This window comes from Lagopus muta, chromosome 18 (genome assembly GCF_023343835.1).
Source record: "Lagopus muta isolate bLagMut1 chromosome 18, bLagMut1 primary, whole genome shotgun sequence".
Lineage (NCBI taxonomy): Eukaryota > Metazoa > Chordata > Aves > Galliformes > Phasianidae > Lagopus > Lagopus muta.
In genome coordinates this window covers 4,566,083-4,579,546 of record NC_064450.1, presented here as the reverse complement: position 1 = coordinate 4,579,546, position 13,464 = coordinate 4,566,083, and the positions used below count along the sequence as shown (strand labels likewise).

The 13,464-nt window shown below is 50.2% G+C and overlaps 2 protein-coding genes across 3 annotated transcripts; both read left to right on the top strand.

Moving 5' to 3' along the window:
- Positions 1–33: 33 nt before the first annotated feature.
- On the top strand, positions 34–5,030 carry TEN1 (TEN1 subunit of CST complex). 2 transcript variants are annotated; one of them, XM_048964761.1, is made up of 4 exons: positions 34–240; positions 1,248–1,354; positions 1,469–1,626; positions 4,099–5,030. In XM_048964761.1, the coding sequence occupies exons 1-4, from the start codon at positions 184–186 to the stop codon at positions 4,233–4,235; spliced, it is 459 nt and encodes a 152-aa protein (XP_048820718.1). In that variant the 5' UTR covers positions 34–183; the 3' UTR covers positions 4,236–5,030. The 2 variants fall into 2 exon arrangements, with proteins under 2 accessions (XP_048820718.1, XP_048820717.1); XM_048964760.1 differs by lacking the exon at positions 34–240 and having other exon boundaries at positions 278–1,354.
- A 1,440-nt stretch (positions 5,031–6,470) lies between these two features.
- Positions 6,471–11,637, top strand: CDK3 (cyclin dependent kinase 3). Its single transcript, XM_048964978.1, has 7 exons — positions 6,471–6,749; positions 7,432–7,509; positions 7,836–7,956; positions 8,485–8,655; positions 9,020–9,121; positions 9,909–10,112; positions 10,582–11,637. Exons 1-7 carry the CDS (start codon positions 6,622–6,624, stop codon positions 10,705–10,707), a joined length of 930 nt encoding a protein of 309 aa, XP_048820935.1. The 5' UTR covers positions 6,471–6,621; the 3' UTR covers positions 10,708–11,637.
- The last annotated feature ends 1,827 nt before the right edge of the window (positions 11,638–13,464 follow it).

Sequence of the window (13,464 nt, the reverse complement as noted above, 5' to 3'; positions counted from 1 at the left end):
CGGCCGCGCGGTGAGTGTGTGCGCGCGGGGCTGCATTGCGCGCTGTGCCGCGTGCGCTGCGCCGCGCTTCGAGTCGTGCGTGCGGCCGAGAGGCGGCCGGCCGTGCTCTGAGCGCTCGTGCAGCCAGGCGAGCGTTGCACGCCGCTTTCAGTCGCGCGCCCGGCGTGCTGCAGCTGGGAGCGCATGCGGCTGCATAAAACGCGTGCGGCTGCAGCTGGGTGTGAGGCGCGTGTGTGCTCGGTGTGCAAACAGCGTGTTGCATCTGGGGCTGGGCGTGCATTGCGTCGTGCTTTGAATAGATGTGCTGCATGCTATGAGGAGCTGGGCGTGCATTGCATCGTGCTCTTAATGCGCATGCAACATGCATGCTAGGAGTGCATTAAACTATGCATGCAGTTTTGCAGCTGTGTGTGCAGTGCACGTTGTGTGCACATTACGCTCTGTACATGTGCATACAGCATGGTGCATCTCGGCTGGGCTTGCATGGAATCACACACACAGCATGCTGCATCCGTGGCTGTGCCCGCCCCACATTGCATTAAATGCACACAATGTGCTGCGTCTGAAATTTGGCTTCCTTGTGAATTAAGCGTGCATTGAACTCTTGGTGTTTGAGGCTAAGCATGCATTACATGGTGCACTAAATCTGTGTGCAACAGGTTGGCTGTGCATTAAATAGCACATTGGATGTGCACATAACTGCTGCACCTGGGGCTAAGGATGCATTCATAAGTTGTGCATTAAATAGCAACACTGAGTGCACATAACATGCTGCACGTGCAGGCAGGCATTTCGTAATTGCTTTGTTGAATAATTGGTTAAATCTCCATGTAGCATATTGTATTTGGGACCGGGCAGGCACTAAATAGTGCATGAGATAGCGCACTAAGTGTGCATGCAGTATGCTGTACTTGATGTTGTGCATGCATTAAGCAGTGCATTAAATAAATGCATGGCATGCTGAACCCAAGAACCTAGAAAGGAGAGAACGCAATGCCAAAAGGAACTACTGCAGGACACAGCCATGTACCTGGCCGCAGCTTTGGCTGGGCAAAGCTAAAGCCATGCTGAAGTTGCTTTGCATCCTGTTCCAGCTCACTCTGCGTGCTGTGGAGGATGCTCAGGGCTCAGTGCGAGCTCCTGCAGCCCTCTGCTTGGGGGACCTGGGCACAGGAGGAGTTTTGGGATGCTGTTACCCAGTTCTGGTTCAAGAACTGGGTAGCAGGAGCTCAGATCTGCTTTTGCAGAGCCAGTGGTGGTTGCGTGAGATGCTGCCAAGTGCTGGGGTGTACTACTTCCCATGGGAAATCAACAGCTCCATTCCAGAAGGGGAAGCACTGAGGACGTTTGGCAGGTGAGGAGGGTATCGTGGGCTCCTTGCAGGCCGGGTTGCTCCCCCACTGGCCCCCCTGTACCCTGGCTTTGTTTGCAATCTCAGCTGTGCATCTCCCAAATCCATTGCTCCCAGGCTAAGCTGCTATGACCTGGCCCGATCCGAAGCCACTCTCAGCACTCAGCATGGCTCAGCCCAGCACCACGTCCACATCGACACCACGCTGGTGGAACCATTTGAAGCCCAGCTGGGATCTCTCTACATGGTCCTGGGAGAGGCTGAACGCAGGGAAGGTAAATGCTGTCTCTGTTTCACAGAATCACAGAATCACAGAATCACCCGGGTTGGAAGGGACCCCAAGGATCATGTAGTTCCAACCCCCCTGCCTAGCAGGGCCACCAAACATACACATTCAGATCAGGTTGCCCAGGACCCCGTCCAACCTGGCCTTAAACACGTCCAAGGACGGGGCATCCACAACCTCCCTGGGCAGCCCGTTCCAGGGCCTAACCACTCTCCTAGTAAAGAACTTCCCCCTAACATCTAACCTAAATCTTCCCTCCTTCAACTTAAAACCATTTCCCCTAGTCCTGCTGTTGTCAGCCCTTTTGAAGAGTTTACTCCCCTCCTGGGTGTAGGTTCCCTTCAGGTATTGATAGGCTGCAATGAGGTCACCCCGCAGCCTTCTCTTCTCCAGGCTGAACAAGCCCAACTCCCTCAGCCTGTCCTCATAGGGGAGCTGCTCCAGCCCCCTGATCATCTTAGTTGCCCTCCTCTGGACCCTTTCCAAAATCTCAATGTCTTTCTTGTACTGAGGGCTCCACACCTGGACACAGTACTCCAGATGGGGCCTCACAAGAGCCGAGTAGAGAGGGACAATCACCTCCCTGTCCCTGCTGGCCACCCCTCTCCTGATGGAGCCCAGGATCCCATTTGCCTTTCGAGCTGCCAGAGCACACTGCTGGCTCATATTCAGTCTCTCGTCCATCAGGACCCCCAAGTCCTTCTCTGCCGAGCTGCTCTCAAGGACCGCTCCTCCCAGCCTGTACAGGTGCCTGGGGTTCTTCCGGCCCAAATGCAAAACCTTGCACTTTGCCGTGTTGAACCTCATCAGGTTCACCCGAGCCCAGCCCTCCAGCCTGTCGAGGTCCCTCTGTATGGCATCCCTTCCTTCCACCGTATCAACCGCACCACTCAGCTTGGTGTCGTCAGCAAACTTGCTGAGGGTGCACTCAATTCCCTCATCGATGTCATTAATAAAGATGTTAAAGAGCACCGGTCCCAAGACAGACCCTTGGGGGACACCACTTGTTACCGGCCTCCACCTGGACATAGAGCCATTGACCACCACCCTCTGTCTGCGGCCTTTCAACCAATTGCTTATCCATCGGGTCGTCCACCCATCAAATCCACTTCCCTCCAATTTGGAGATGAGGATGTGGTGGATACACTAGATACTGAGTAAAGGAAGGTTGGCTTTAACCAGAAATGCTGCTGCACAGTCTCCATTCCTGTCCAGTGGGTTCAGGCACTTGATGCTGAGAGTCTGATGAACCTTTGGAGCCCTGGAAGCTGTTTTGCTACCCCTGCTCCAGCATCCATCTCCATACCATGGCTACAGCTCTTATCAAATGAGCCCCCCTGCAAAGTGCTGGAAAATGCACAACACTGCTGGATTGCCCTCTGCTCGAGGAACCAGTGCCCTTATCTTGATGAAAACCCGGTGCTCTGGTACAGATTTCTTCAGAAGCCAGAAGTGCCTGAGCAGCACAGCTTATGAAACCAACGGTCAATTGCCTTCGCTCCGAGTGTGGCTGACTGCAGCAATACCGTGTTGGGAGCTGGCTGGGTTGGTCTTTGCCATCCTTGAAAGGCTTTAATTACACCCTGCCCTCAGAGATGGGGCGTGTGGAAAATGGGCAGGCTTTGTCACCCTGTTGTCACTCTGTTGTTATCCTGCTGGCCTTCCTGGGGTGCCCTGAGTGTTATTCCAGCTTTGCATGGGATTTCAGTTGGGCTGTGGGGCTATGAAGCAAATCCCAAATGTTGTCCTGGCCATACCTGATAACAAACACTCACATTTGTGCCCTTTAAACCCTCAGCAATGGGTGGAAAGCCACAGTGCATGTGGCATCTGGTGAGTCACCTGCTAAGCTTCTGCTGCAAAGCTCCTTTAGGAAGGCATGTTATTTTGGTTGTCACTGCCTAGGAGCAAGTTGACCTCATTTTGTAGGCATGAAAGGGCAGGAGGCTGAGAGGCTGTGTGCACAAGGCTGATTGTGTTCACAAGGCTTGGCCCCTAGTGCAACACTTGAGTCTACCAATGAACTTCTGGTTCATTGAACCTGGCTCAACAGGCAGCGTTGAGCCTCTTTTATGCCCAGCTTTGTTGTCCCCTCTTCTTGCCTGCAGAGGTTGGCTTAAACCCAACCCTGATGCTTTTCAGATAGGAAAAGCCAAATCTGCTCAGTGCAGCCATGGGGTGGATGGATGCTGTTTGGTATCCTGGGCTCTGCCTTCACCTGGCAAAGGGAGCTCAGTGGCAATCATTGGCATTTGGCAGCTGACAAGGCAGAAGGAAGGAATCACATCATGAATTAACCTGCTGCTTGTGGAGGCGTGCAGCAGAGCAGCGTCCTGCAAGGTCTCAGGCTATGGTTATTTGGCCACCTGGAAGTGTACATTGCCAGAAAGGGAGCTTTCTGTGTGCCGCAGAGCTTCTACTTCTCTTTCTCTTCCTACAGAAGCTTCCTCTATATTTCCAGGTGAGAGTCCTGTGATAAAAGCCCGAATATTGACCTGTGTGGAAGGGATGAACATGCCTCTGCTGGAACAAGCCATCCAGGAGCAGAGAAAGTACTTCCAGGAGAGGCAGCAGCAGATGGAATCTGGCACGTCCTGACAGCAGCTCTGACCCCAGCCTGTGCTGGTCCCCAGCACGGCCGTCTGGCAGCTGCCATCTGTAGAAAACATTTGGAAAGTGTATTTAGAAGGTGGGTTTGAAGCATTGCTGCTTTTTGCCATGGCAAAGAGAGAAGTCACTAAATAGGAAAGTACATGAAGACTGAACCAGTACGTAAATGTGGAGCTGCCAGTTTGTGCCAGTTGTCACCATGGAAAATGACTCTGGGAAGCAAATTTGTTGTTTAAGAGAGTGGTTAAGGAAAAAGGGTGCTTGAGTTAACAGCAGTTCTTTTGTAATGCAGGGCTTGGAGAGGTCAGTAAAAGGCAAAGTCTCTGAACCTCTAGTTAAACATCTGCACACATCCGCATGTGCTGCCAACATGCTGCAAATGAGAGGTAAAGGGCAGCAGTGCAAAGTCTGTTAGCCTGCATGGCTATGGGTCCACGAGTGCACTGTTGGGTTGTGGTGACTCGGCTGCCACACAGGAGCATTCGTGGAAAAACACTCAGGTCTGGACTGAACAGCAAAGGAACAAAGAGAGCAAGGAGCCTCTACTTCACTGGGACTGCTTCTTAGAGGGGTCAGGAGCCTGCATCCAAGATGCATGGTTGACTTTTGCTCTAAATTAAATATTTGCACTGCCCTGACAACCGTCACTTGACTTTCTTCCTTGACACATCTAAGTTTAGGAGACCTTAAATCATTATTTTTGGAAGCATCTGAAGGTTTTGACTGATATTTTCCTAAATAAAGACAGAAAGAGAATGTGGTTTGCCTTTTATTGATTAAAAACCTTTCTTGCTAAGGCATGTGCATTAGGCCCTGCAGAAACACTGTGGGTGATGTAAGAAGACACAGCAAACTGCCCTTTTCCTTCTCCTCCTAAGGTCTGGGTGTGTAAGGAACTGCTTGGCTTCGATAAAGTTGCAAGAAGAGGAGATGAAATTACATCAGAGCCAGCCTGGCGTAGGAACACGGTGCCAGGCCCAGCAGGATTAAACTGTCAATAACATGACAAAATGGCTAATGTGAGACGAGAACAAAATTATAGCGTGACAGACTTTTTTGTGCAACAGAAATTGAGGGATCTGGGGTGAGGTTTGTCTGCGGTTCTCTGTAACTCAGCCACCTGCAGCCTTTTCTGTTTTTTTGCTCAGATTCTCTGCTGAAACGTTCGGAAATCATGGACTGAAACCATCCAGTGAACAGAAACAGAGCAAAACGGCACCAGATATTGCCATAGGCTTGATTCACAATCCTGAGGTTGCTCAGTAATTGCAGTATTTGTGATAATCTTTGATCATAGTTGAGACTTGTGTTTTGCTCACGCGGTTACCAAGCTCTGAAAGCCCTATCTCTGCACACATTAGCAGTTCAGCCCAAGTCCAAAACCATTATCTCGAGAAGCAAGATTTTGTCCTGGTTTTATAAGTCAACTGTTCGCATGTCATGACGTGTTTATATTTATATCTCATCTGTTTATTCTCCTGCCTTTCCCCCTGGGCTTAAATTTTAGCCAAATGGCCATGTTTACCAGATAATTGCGAGTATCCAAGCTACAGCGTTCCTGTAAGTTCTACAGGAAGGGGAAAAAAAAAGGGGAAAAAAAAAGGTAGAGCAAATTTGGCAGTGCTTTCAGATGAAGATCCAAACAAACTCAACCTTTCCAACCCAGTGGAGAACTCACGCAGAAGCCTTGGACACACAGATCCACAGTTATCTGAGCTCTGCCACCTACTTTGATTCTTCTGTGCCAGCAACATCAGGATTCATTTTAAAACAGTTTGAGCTGGTGGCTTAGGATGCCCTAAAACAGGCTATTTAGATCACACAGAAGTGCCATGGAACCCCGCATTCAGTGGGCTGCCATGTCCTGCACCCAGCCCAAGACCCAGGTCTCTGTAGCTCCACCTTTTGTTGTGCCACCACGTGTAATAAGCCTTTAACCTGCCAGCTAGCGAGTCAATTATTAATTCCCCCACCAAGGACATCTTCCAAAGGGCTGACCAAGCAGCACAGCCCTTAGTGGGGAGGCTCACGGGACAGTTGCGCAAGACAAATTACACACCACATCCCCTTCACACCAGGCACAAACAGAACCAAGCATTGGCCCTGTGTAACCTTTCCCTGAGCGGCTCTTTGGGTGCATTCTATTCCACTTCCGTTTTATCCGGTGCAACAGAACAAGCAGCCGGCCCCAGGTTGTCACTGTGGGGCTCTTTGGGTCTACACAGCTGCTCTGTAATCCAACAGCCCTCACCCACAGCTGAGCTCTGGGTCGGAGGAGTGGTGCAGAGAGCAAGCAGACACTGTGCTGCGCTCCTGCACCTTCTTCCTTTTGTTCTTTTCCTCCTTCCGTGTCAGCAGCCACAAGGCTGAGGCCATGCAGGCCTTCCAGCAGGTGTTCCAGAAGGTGGAGAAGATCGGGGAGGGCACCTATGGTGTGGTGTACAAGGCTCGCAACAAGCGCACGGGGCAGCTGGTGGCCCTCAAGAAGATCCGCTTGGACGCGTGAGTGGGGCCATGTCCTCCCCATGGGGACACCACGGCCTAGCTCAGCCTGCTAGGGCCTCAGTGCTGCAAGGGCCCCGAGCACAGTGTGCAGAATGGCTTCAGAGGCTCTAAAAAGCCTGACACGAGGGGGAAAAAGTGTGTCTAGTGGCTAATGAGAGTGATGAGAGCACAGCCCCACAACTGCGGCTCAGGGCAGGGGAGGAAGCCGCCATTTTCAGATGGCGCCATTTTGGGATGGCACCATTTTCAGATGGCGCCATTTTGGGGTGCCGCCATTTCAGGATGCCACCATTTTGGGGTGCCAACTGTCCCTCAGGAGTGCAGCACTGGGGCCTGGCAAGGCCCTGCACCGACTTCAGCCCCTTCGGAATGGGGACTGAATGTGTACAAGGTTAATCTACTCCTCTGGGATGTCCCAGACTCTGAGGAGCGTGGGTGCAGATTGATGCCCATAATGGTGGCACTGTCCCTTCCCCCCCCCCCCCCCCATCACTGCCTTTCTCACCTTCCCCATGGCTTTGCGACCCCCCATGTCCAACCCAAGCCTGTGGTACCAAGTGTGAGACCCTCCCCTAGGCCCAGAATGGGGCACAGTGACAGGAAAAAGGGAGGTGGGATAATGCCAGGCTGTACGGTCTGGCTATGACATGGGGTGCTCTACAGCCCATTTCTGCCACAGGGAGACAATGGGCATCCCCAGCACTGCCATCCGAGAAATCTCACTGCTGAAGGAACTGAAGCATCCCAACATAGTCAGGTAAGAGCCACGTGAATCCTCCCCACCAGCTCCACATCCTGCTCATCTCCACAGTCAGCTCCAGATCAATCTTTCACAGCCCGTACAAAAAAAGCAAAAGTAAAATGGAAACAAACAAAATCAGGCTGATACAAGTCCTCCTGTACTGCATACCTGACCTTCTGCTCTGCCTTAGAGGGCTTTCAAAGCAGAGACACCTAAGGAGGAATGAGGGATGCTTGGAAGTTGGCAAAGGCCTGAACGTCATCCCAGGTGCTGTGACATCCCTGTGTAGCACCAATTCCCATGCAAAGGCATTGAAGGGGGTGCTTGCACATCTCTTGCAGGCTCCTGGATGTTATGCACAGCCAGAAGAAGCTGTATCTCATATTTGAGTATCTCAATCAGGACCTGAAGAAATACATAGACTCTTCCCAAACTGGAGAGTTTCCTTTAAGCTTGGCCAAGGTACAGTGCTGGAAGGAGAGCTAATAGGTCTGCAATAGAGTGAGTCCTTGCTGCCTTCTGCTGGTCAGAGCCAGCACTGAGCTGCTCTTAGCCAGACTGCATTGGGGAGAGACTCATCCTCAGCTGCAGTCAGTCAGCCTTTCTGATCTAAAACTTTTCAGCTGGGAAAGCCTCCTGGTGCAATTGCTCAGTGCATTTGTTTCCCAGCTGTTTCCAGGCTCTCTCGCCCGTCTCATTTCTGAACAAACTGTTGATAGGACAATAGAGGGATCTACTGCTAATTGTTTTTCTAGACTAGTGGATGGGTGGAAGTGACTGCCGCTGCTTGGACTGGAGTGTCTCTGTCTCCATACAGCAGGAGCAGTTTGTGTGGATCTCTGGGTAGTGGCCTGCAAGCCTGGTGTTGCATAATTGCAAAGTCATATTCCTCATTAAAGTCTATAAGTGAACTAAAATGTGCTGATTCATGTAATCAGATCTTTGAAGTGGTTTAATTGCTGCGCTGCCTAAAATCTCTTCTTTCCTTAGAATTACCTTTTCCAGCTGCTGCAGGGTGTGAGCTTTTGCCACTCCCACAGAGTCATCCACAGGGACTTGAAGCCACAGAACTTGCTCATTAATGAAGCAGGAGTAATCAAACTGGCTGATTTTGGGCTGGCAAGAGCTTTTGGAGTTCCCCTGCGCACATACACTCATGAGGTACTGTTAAGACTCCCTGCCATCTGAGGTACACAAACTATAGTGGATGCATGACAGCACCACAGTGACATATCCATAGCTGACCTGCAGCTAAGGGTCACCTCATGTCCCCATAAATTGTGCTGACCCCTTCCACCCCAGCCTGCCTGTAAACTGGTTTCTCGCTTTCTTTTCATAGGGTATATTTATTCCAGTGCCCCATTAAAAAATGAGCTGTTGATCCCAAACATGCTGTCAATAATTAAACACGGTCATAGCATGCTCTGATTTGTACAGTCACTGTTACAACAGAGAAAAAAAGGATTCCATGCCTCTAGTTTCACTCAGGAAAACTAGACAGGGCTTGTTGTTGGTTCCTTACCAGGTGGTGACTTTGTGGTATCGAGCTCCTGAAATACTCCTGGGATGCAAATACTATTCAACAGCTGTGGACATGTGGAGCATCGGCTGCATCTTTGCCGAAATGGTAGCGTGGGTTTGAATGTGTCTTTAAACGAGGGGGGAGAGCCCAGCTGCAAGGGGAAGTGGAGAAGGAGGGGCAGGATGCAGAGTATCTGTGATACTGATCTGTGGTCCCACCCCGTCCTGGGTGTGTTATGGAAACTCCACCCTGAGGGTGAGCTGATCCTCGTGCTGTCAGAAGGAGATCTGCTACCAGGAGGGAAGTGCTGGAAGGTAAAGCGGCCTCTGTAGTCTGGCTGCAGTGTCGGTACGTGACAGTGCTGTACTTCAGTCCTACCGCAGCAGCATTTTGATCCCGGGAGGAGCAGACTGTTGCCGATGTCTCCCAGCAGGTTGCAGAGAACTAGCATTTCAGAACAGGTCAAAGCATTGCTCTGTTTGGGTCTCCTACAGAACTACAGTCTAGTTCAAAGAGCTCAATATCCCTGCAGCAAGACAGCACTTCCCCTAGCTCCCAAAGCCCCTGAGCTGCTGAGCAGAACCTAAGCAAGCAACTGGTCTTCAAGAGAGGGTGGTAGGAAACTTGAGACAAAGAGGGTTAAAGGACTGATTGAAAGTGGGACAGCCTCAGGGGAGTCCTGGTCCATGGGAGGAGCTGGGGACAAGCACGCACCCTTCAGCTTTCCAGCTGTTGCCTGGCAGAACTGCCTTGGCTTGAGCATTTTTTTGCATCTGCTGGAACAAAGGTTTGTTTGCAGGGAGAAATAGGGCACAGAGCTGATGGAAAGGTGGGTCCCAGCTGCTTTTTTTATTATTATTTATTTATTTTATGTATTTATTTTTTGCTGCAGGTGACCAGGAAGGCCCTGTTTCAAGGGGACTCAGAGATCGATCAGCTCTTCCAGATCTTTCGCACCCTGGGCACTCCCACCGAAGCAACCTGGCCTGGGGTGTCACAGCTGCCTGACTACAAGAGCGACTTTCCCCAGTGGGCAAGGAAGGAGATGAAGGAAGTTGTTCCCAACTTAGATCAACACGGCAGAGACCTGCTGGCGGTGAGTGTGGGCTCAGCACAAGGCCTGTGGACAAGAATGTAGCTGGGGCTGATCTACCTTGAAACACATCAGCTGAATTGGCTGTAACGTTCGTATTTTCCATTGCAGAAACATCAACTCATTGAACAGGTGTATTTGTTTGAGGAACTTTATATTCACTTACACAATATTCAGGGCACAAAATTCACAGCGTTTTCAAGTACATGCAATTGTGTTTTTATTTAACATACTGATTGCATCACCGGAAAAAAAAAAAAACAAAAACCACTTGCAATCTATGCAACCTTCCTAATGCATAGAGCTGAATCCTGGCTGTCAGTGTAAGTTCCCCTAGGGCTCTGCTGAGCACTTCAGCTGGGGGTTTTACTCCTGAAGCCCAGAGAAGTGCATCTGTGCCCAGCCACATGCAGGTGCAATTGATCATCTGGCTTGTAAAATCCTAAACCTGATGTTTGTTTTCTCTTGGCAGCAATTGCTCCTGTATGACCCCAGCAAACGCATCTCAGCCAAGGCAGCTCTCAGTCACCAATACTTCTTTTGGAAAAGCCCCCAGAGCACTGAGGAGCAACACGTGCAGCAGAAACACTGCAAATGAGATACACAGCTCTCTCCATACACCTCTGGAGAGCAGTGCAGATCTGTTTCAGTGCACTTAGCAAGAGGCTAGTCCCGTCCCCGGGCCTTACTGTTCCTGAGAAGTCCATTTAGAGTCTCCCAGCCTGTTGCTGGGGGAAGGTTTGCTTAAGTTATGTTCGATAGAGCTGTTTTCATGTTTGTCATGTGCAAAGGTGAGGTTACTGTCAGCATAAAACAGTGACATGTAAAGGGAGCGTGCTTCAGATGCTTGTCCTTGCATTAGCCAGCAAGCTAAGGTGACTTACACACAAAGATTTCTCTCTCTCCAGCACTGGAGCACCCCCAGATCTCACTGCAGGTTTGATGATGCAGTTCCTGACACCAGGGTGTGCTGGAGCTCTGCTGTGAGTAGGACAGTGCTGCTCTGCTTACCGTTCACTGTTAGCAAAAACCAGATTTGTCAGTGTTGGATATGTTGAAGTTGAGCTGATTAACAGAGGTGACAATCTGCTGTTCTGAAAGCTGAGGAGCACTGTAAAGTATCTTAATTTATGCCTTAGCTGTGAGAAGCCAGAAGATCCAGCTAGAACAAAGCACTTGCTGCATATATTGGAAACTGACATCTGAAACACCAGCTTTCCATCATCAGCCCAGGTGTAATGCTGACTCCTTTGCTTTATTGTCTTGGAAATTCTTTTGCTGTTCAGGTGTTTGGAGAGTTACCATTAACTTCTAGTGTGGTTTTGGCATTTGTGGCCTTGTGGGGTTTTTTCACTGTAGAAAAAAATAAAGGCTTGCCATTTGTTCAGAAACATCTGTGTGTATTGCTTGGTATTGAGCTAGTGAGGCAGGGCAAGCTGCTCCTGCACTCTTCCTTTATTCTTTGCAGCCCAAGTCCTTGGCAGGAGCAGAGACTTGCTCTCAATTCTGTCATGGCACAAAGGGCGAATGACCTGCCTGCCTGAACCAAGCACTTTTACCCTTTCTTTTGCTCCTTCTCTCCACCTGAGGAAAGGCAGCAGGTGGCTCTGCTTCACTCCCAACATCAAAAAGACCTTTGTCAGCCCTACTGGAGCAGCCCCCCCCAACAGCAACACCCTGGGACCTGTTGCTCACCTCCCTCTGGGCCTTGCCCCACCACCTGGCTGCATTCCCCCTGCAGCTTCAGAAGCCGCCAGGACCTGGGTAGCTTGCTTGCCTCTGCAATTTGCACAAATTAGGTTTTGGGGAGGGTTGCTTTGCTTTTGAAGCTGTTGGTAGGAGTCATGCTGCAGTGCCTTGCCCAGAAGAAGCTGTGCTGCCTGTGCAAGGGAGGCACGGTTTGTGATTGAGGAGGGCAGGCAGCAGGGCTCTCCCAGCAGCCTGCAGAGCCATGTGGTTGGAAAACCAAGGGCTGCCGTGCATCTCATGTCCTCCATATGATAACAAGCAGCTTACAGGGACTCTTTGGAGAGACCTGGATGAATTCTGCTGTGGGAATAAGCACCTTGCCTTTGCATACACGTTTTAAAGTCAAATCACTTTGTACAGACAATGCTTCATTGTTTGCGCTCTGCAAACAAACGATCACTTTGTACCTAATAAACTGTTGGCAGAGCAATGTTTGCTTTTTTTTTTCCCCTCAAGACCTACATTAAGAAATAAATATGAAGGGCAGCCATGCAGACCAGAACCATAAATAAAAATAGCATGGCTCATCGAGCACAGTAAAATGAAGCAACAGGTTGGATTTCAGACATTTACGACCCAAGCCAACAAAAGGCACTAACAGCAGCTGTGTTGAAATCACCACCACGATGCTGCCCCACCATCCTGTGCTGGAGAAGGCAGGCAAAGCACTGCCTGCTTCCTCCTGAGCAGCACGCACCCTACGTGAGGGCTGGCTGGGCTGTGGGAAAGCCCTCAGCAGCACTGGGCTTCCTTTGGATGTCAGGTTACCATGCAGGTGGCTTTCTGCAGTTGAGGAACATTGAACAGAGACAAGGGAGTCTCCAAGGGAGACTGCTCAGCCAGCCACACCGCTCACCCAGCTAATTGTCTCTTCACATCTTCACCCAGCCCTACATAAATACCCATTATCCCCGTCATACAGCCACGGAGCACATTTATACAAAGCGATTAACCGACGGCCTAATTACCAGAACTCCAAATCCCTTAGTTATGTAGCATTCCTTAAAACTTTCAAAGCAGCACTTCAGGAAAGAGTCACCACATGACCGTCCTGTTGCTTTAATAATGTGAGGAATCTCATTAGCAAGAGGAGCAGCAGGGAGGAGGGTTTCTTGGAGCCCAAACTCCAAATCCCACGTAGGCAATGTGGAAATCCAGGCTACGCTGCTGCTCTGATGGGGGAAGGATGTGAAGAATGTTATGGATTGCTTTGGCTGTGTTGGGTTTTCCCAGCAGCATCAGCTAAAAGAACCTTTGCTGGAGATGGAAGAGCAGCTCGTATCAGTAAGAAGTCATTTTTCTCATCCCACAAATCTGGGGACTCTCCATAATGGGCTAAAGGAAGAACGTTTCACCCCTTATATCTACAGGGAGATGTGTGAGATGGGACCTGTTTATTTCAGCAAGGGCTGAACACTGGAAGTGACAGAGGGAAAGCTCAGCTTAAAAAAAAAAATTAAGTGTAGATTTTCAGGTACTTCTGGGTGGATCCCATAGCCAAGGGCTGCAGAAAGCAGTTTCACATCACTATGGATTGCAAACATCAGCAAACTGCTATTGAAGGTCAGCCCATCCCTTGCAACACATCTGCCTCAGCATGGGTGCA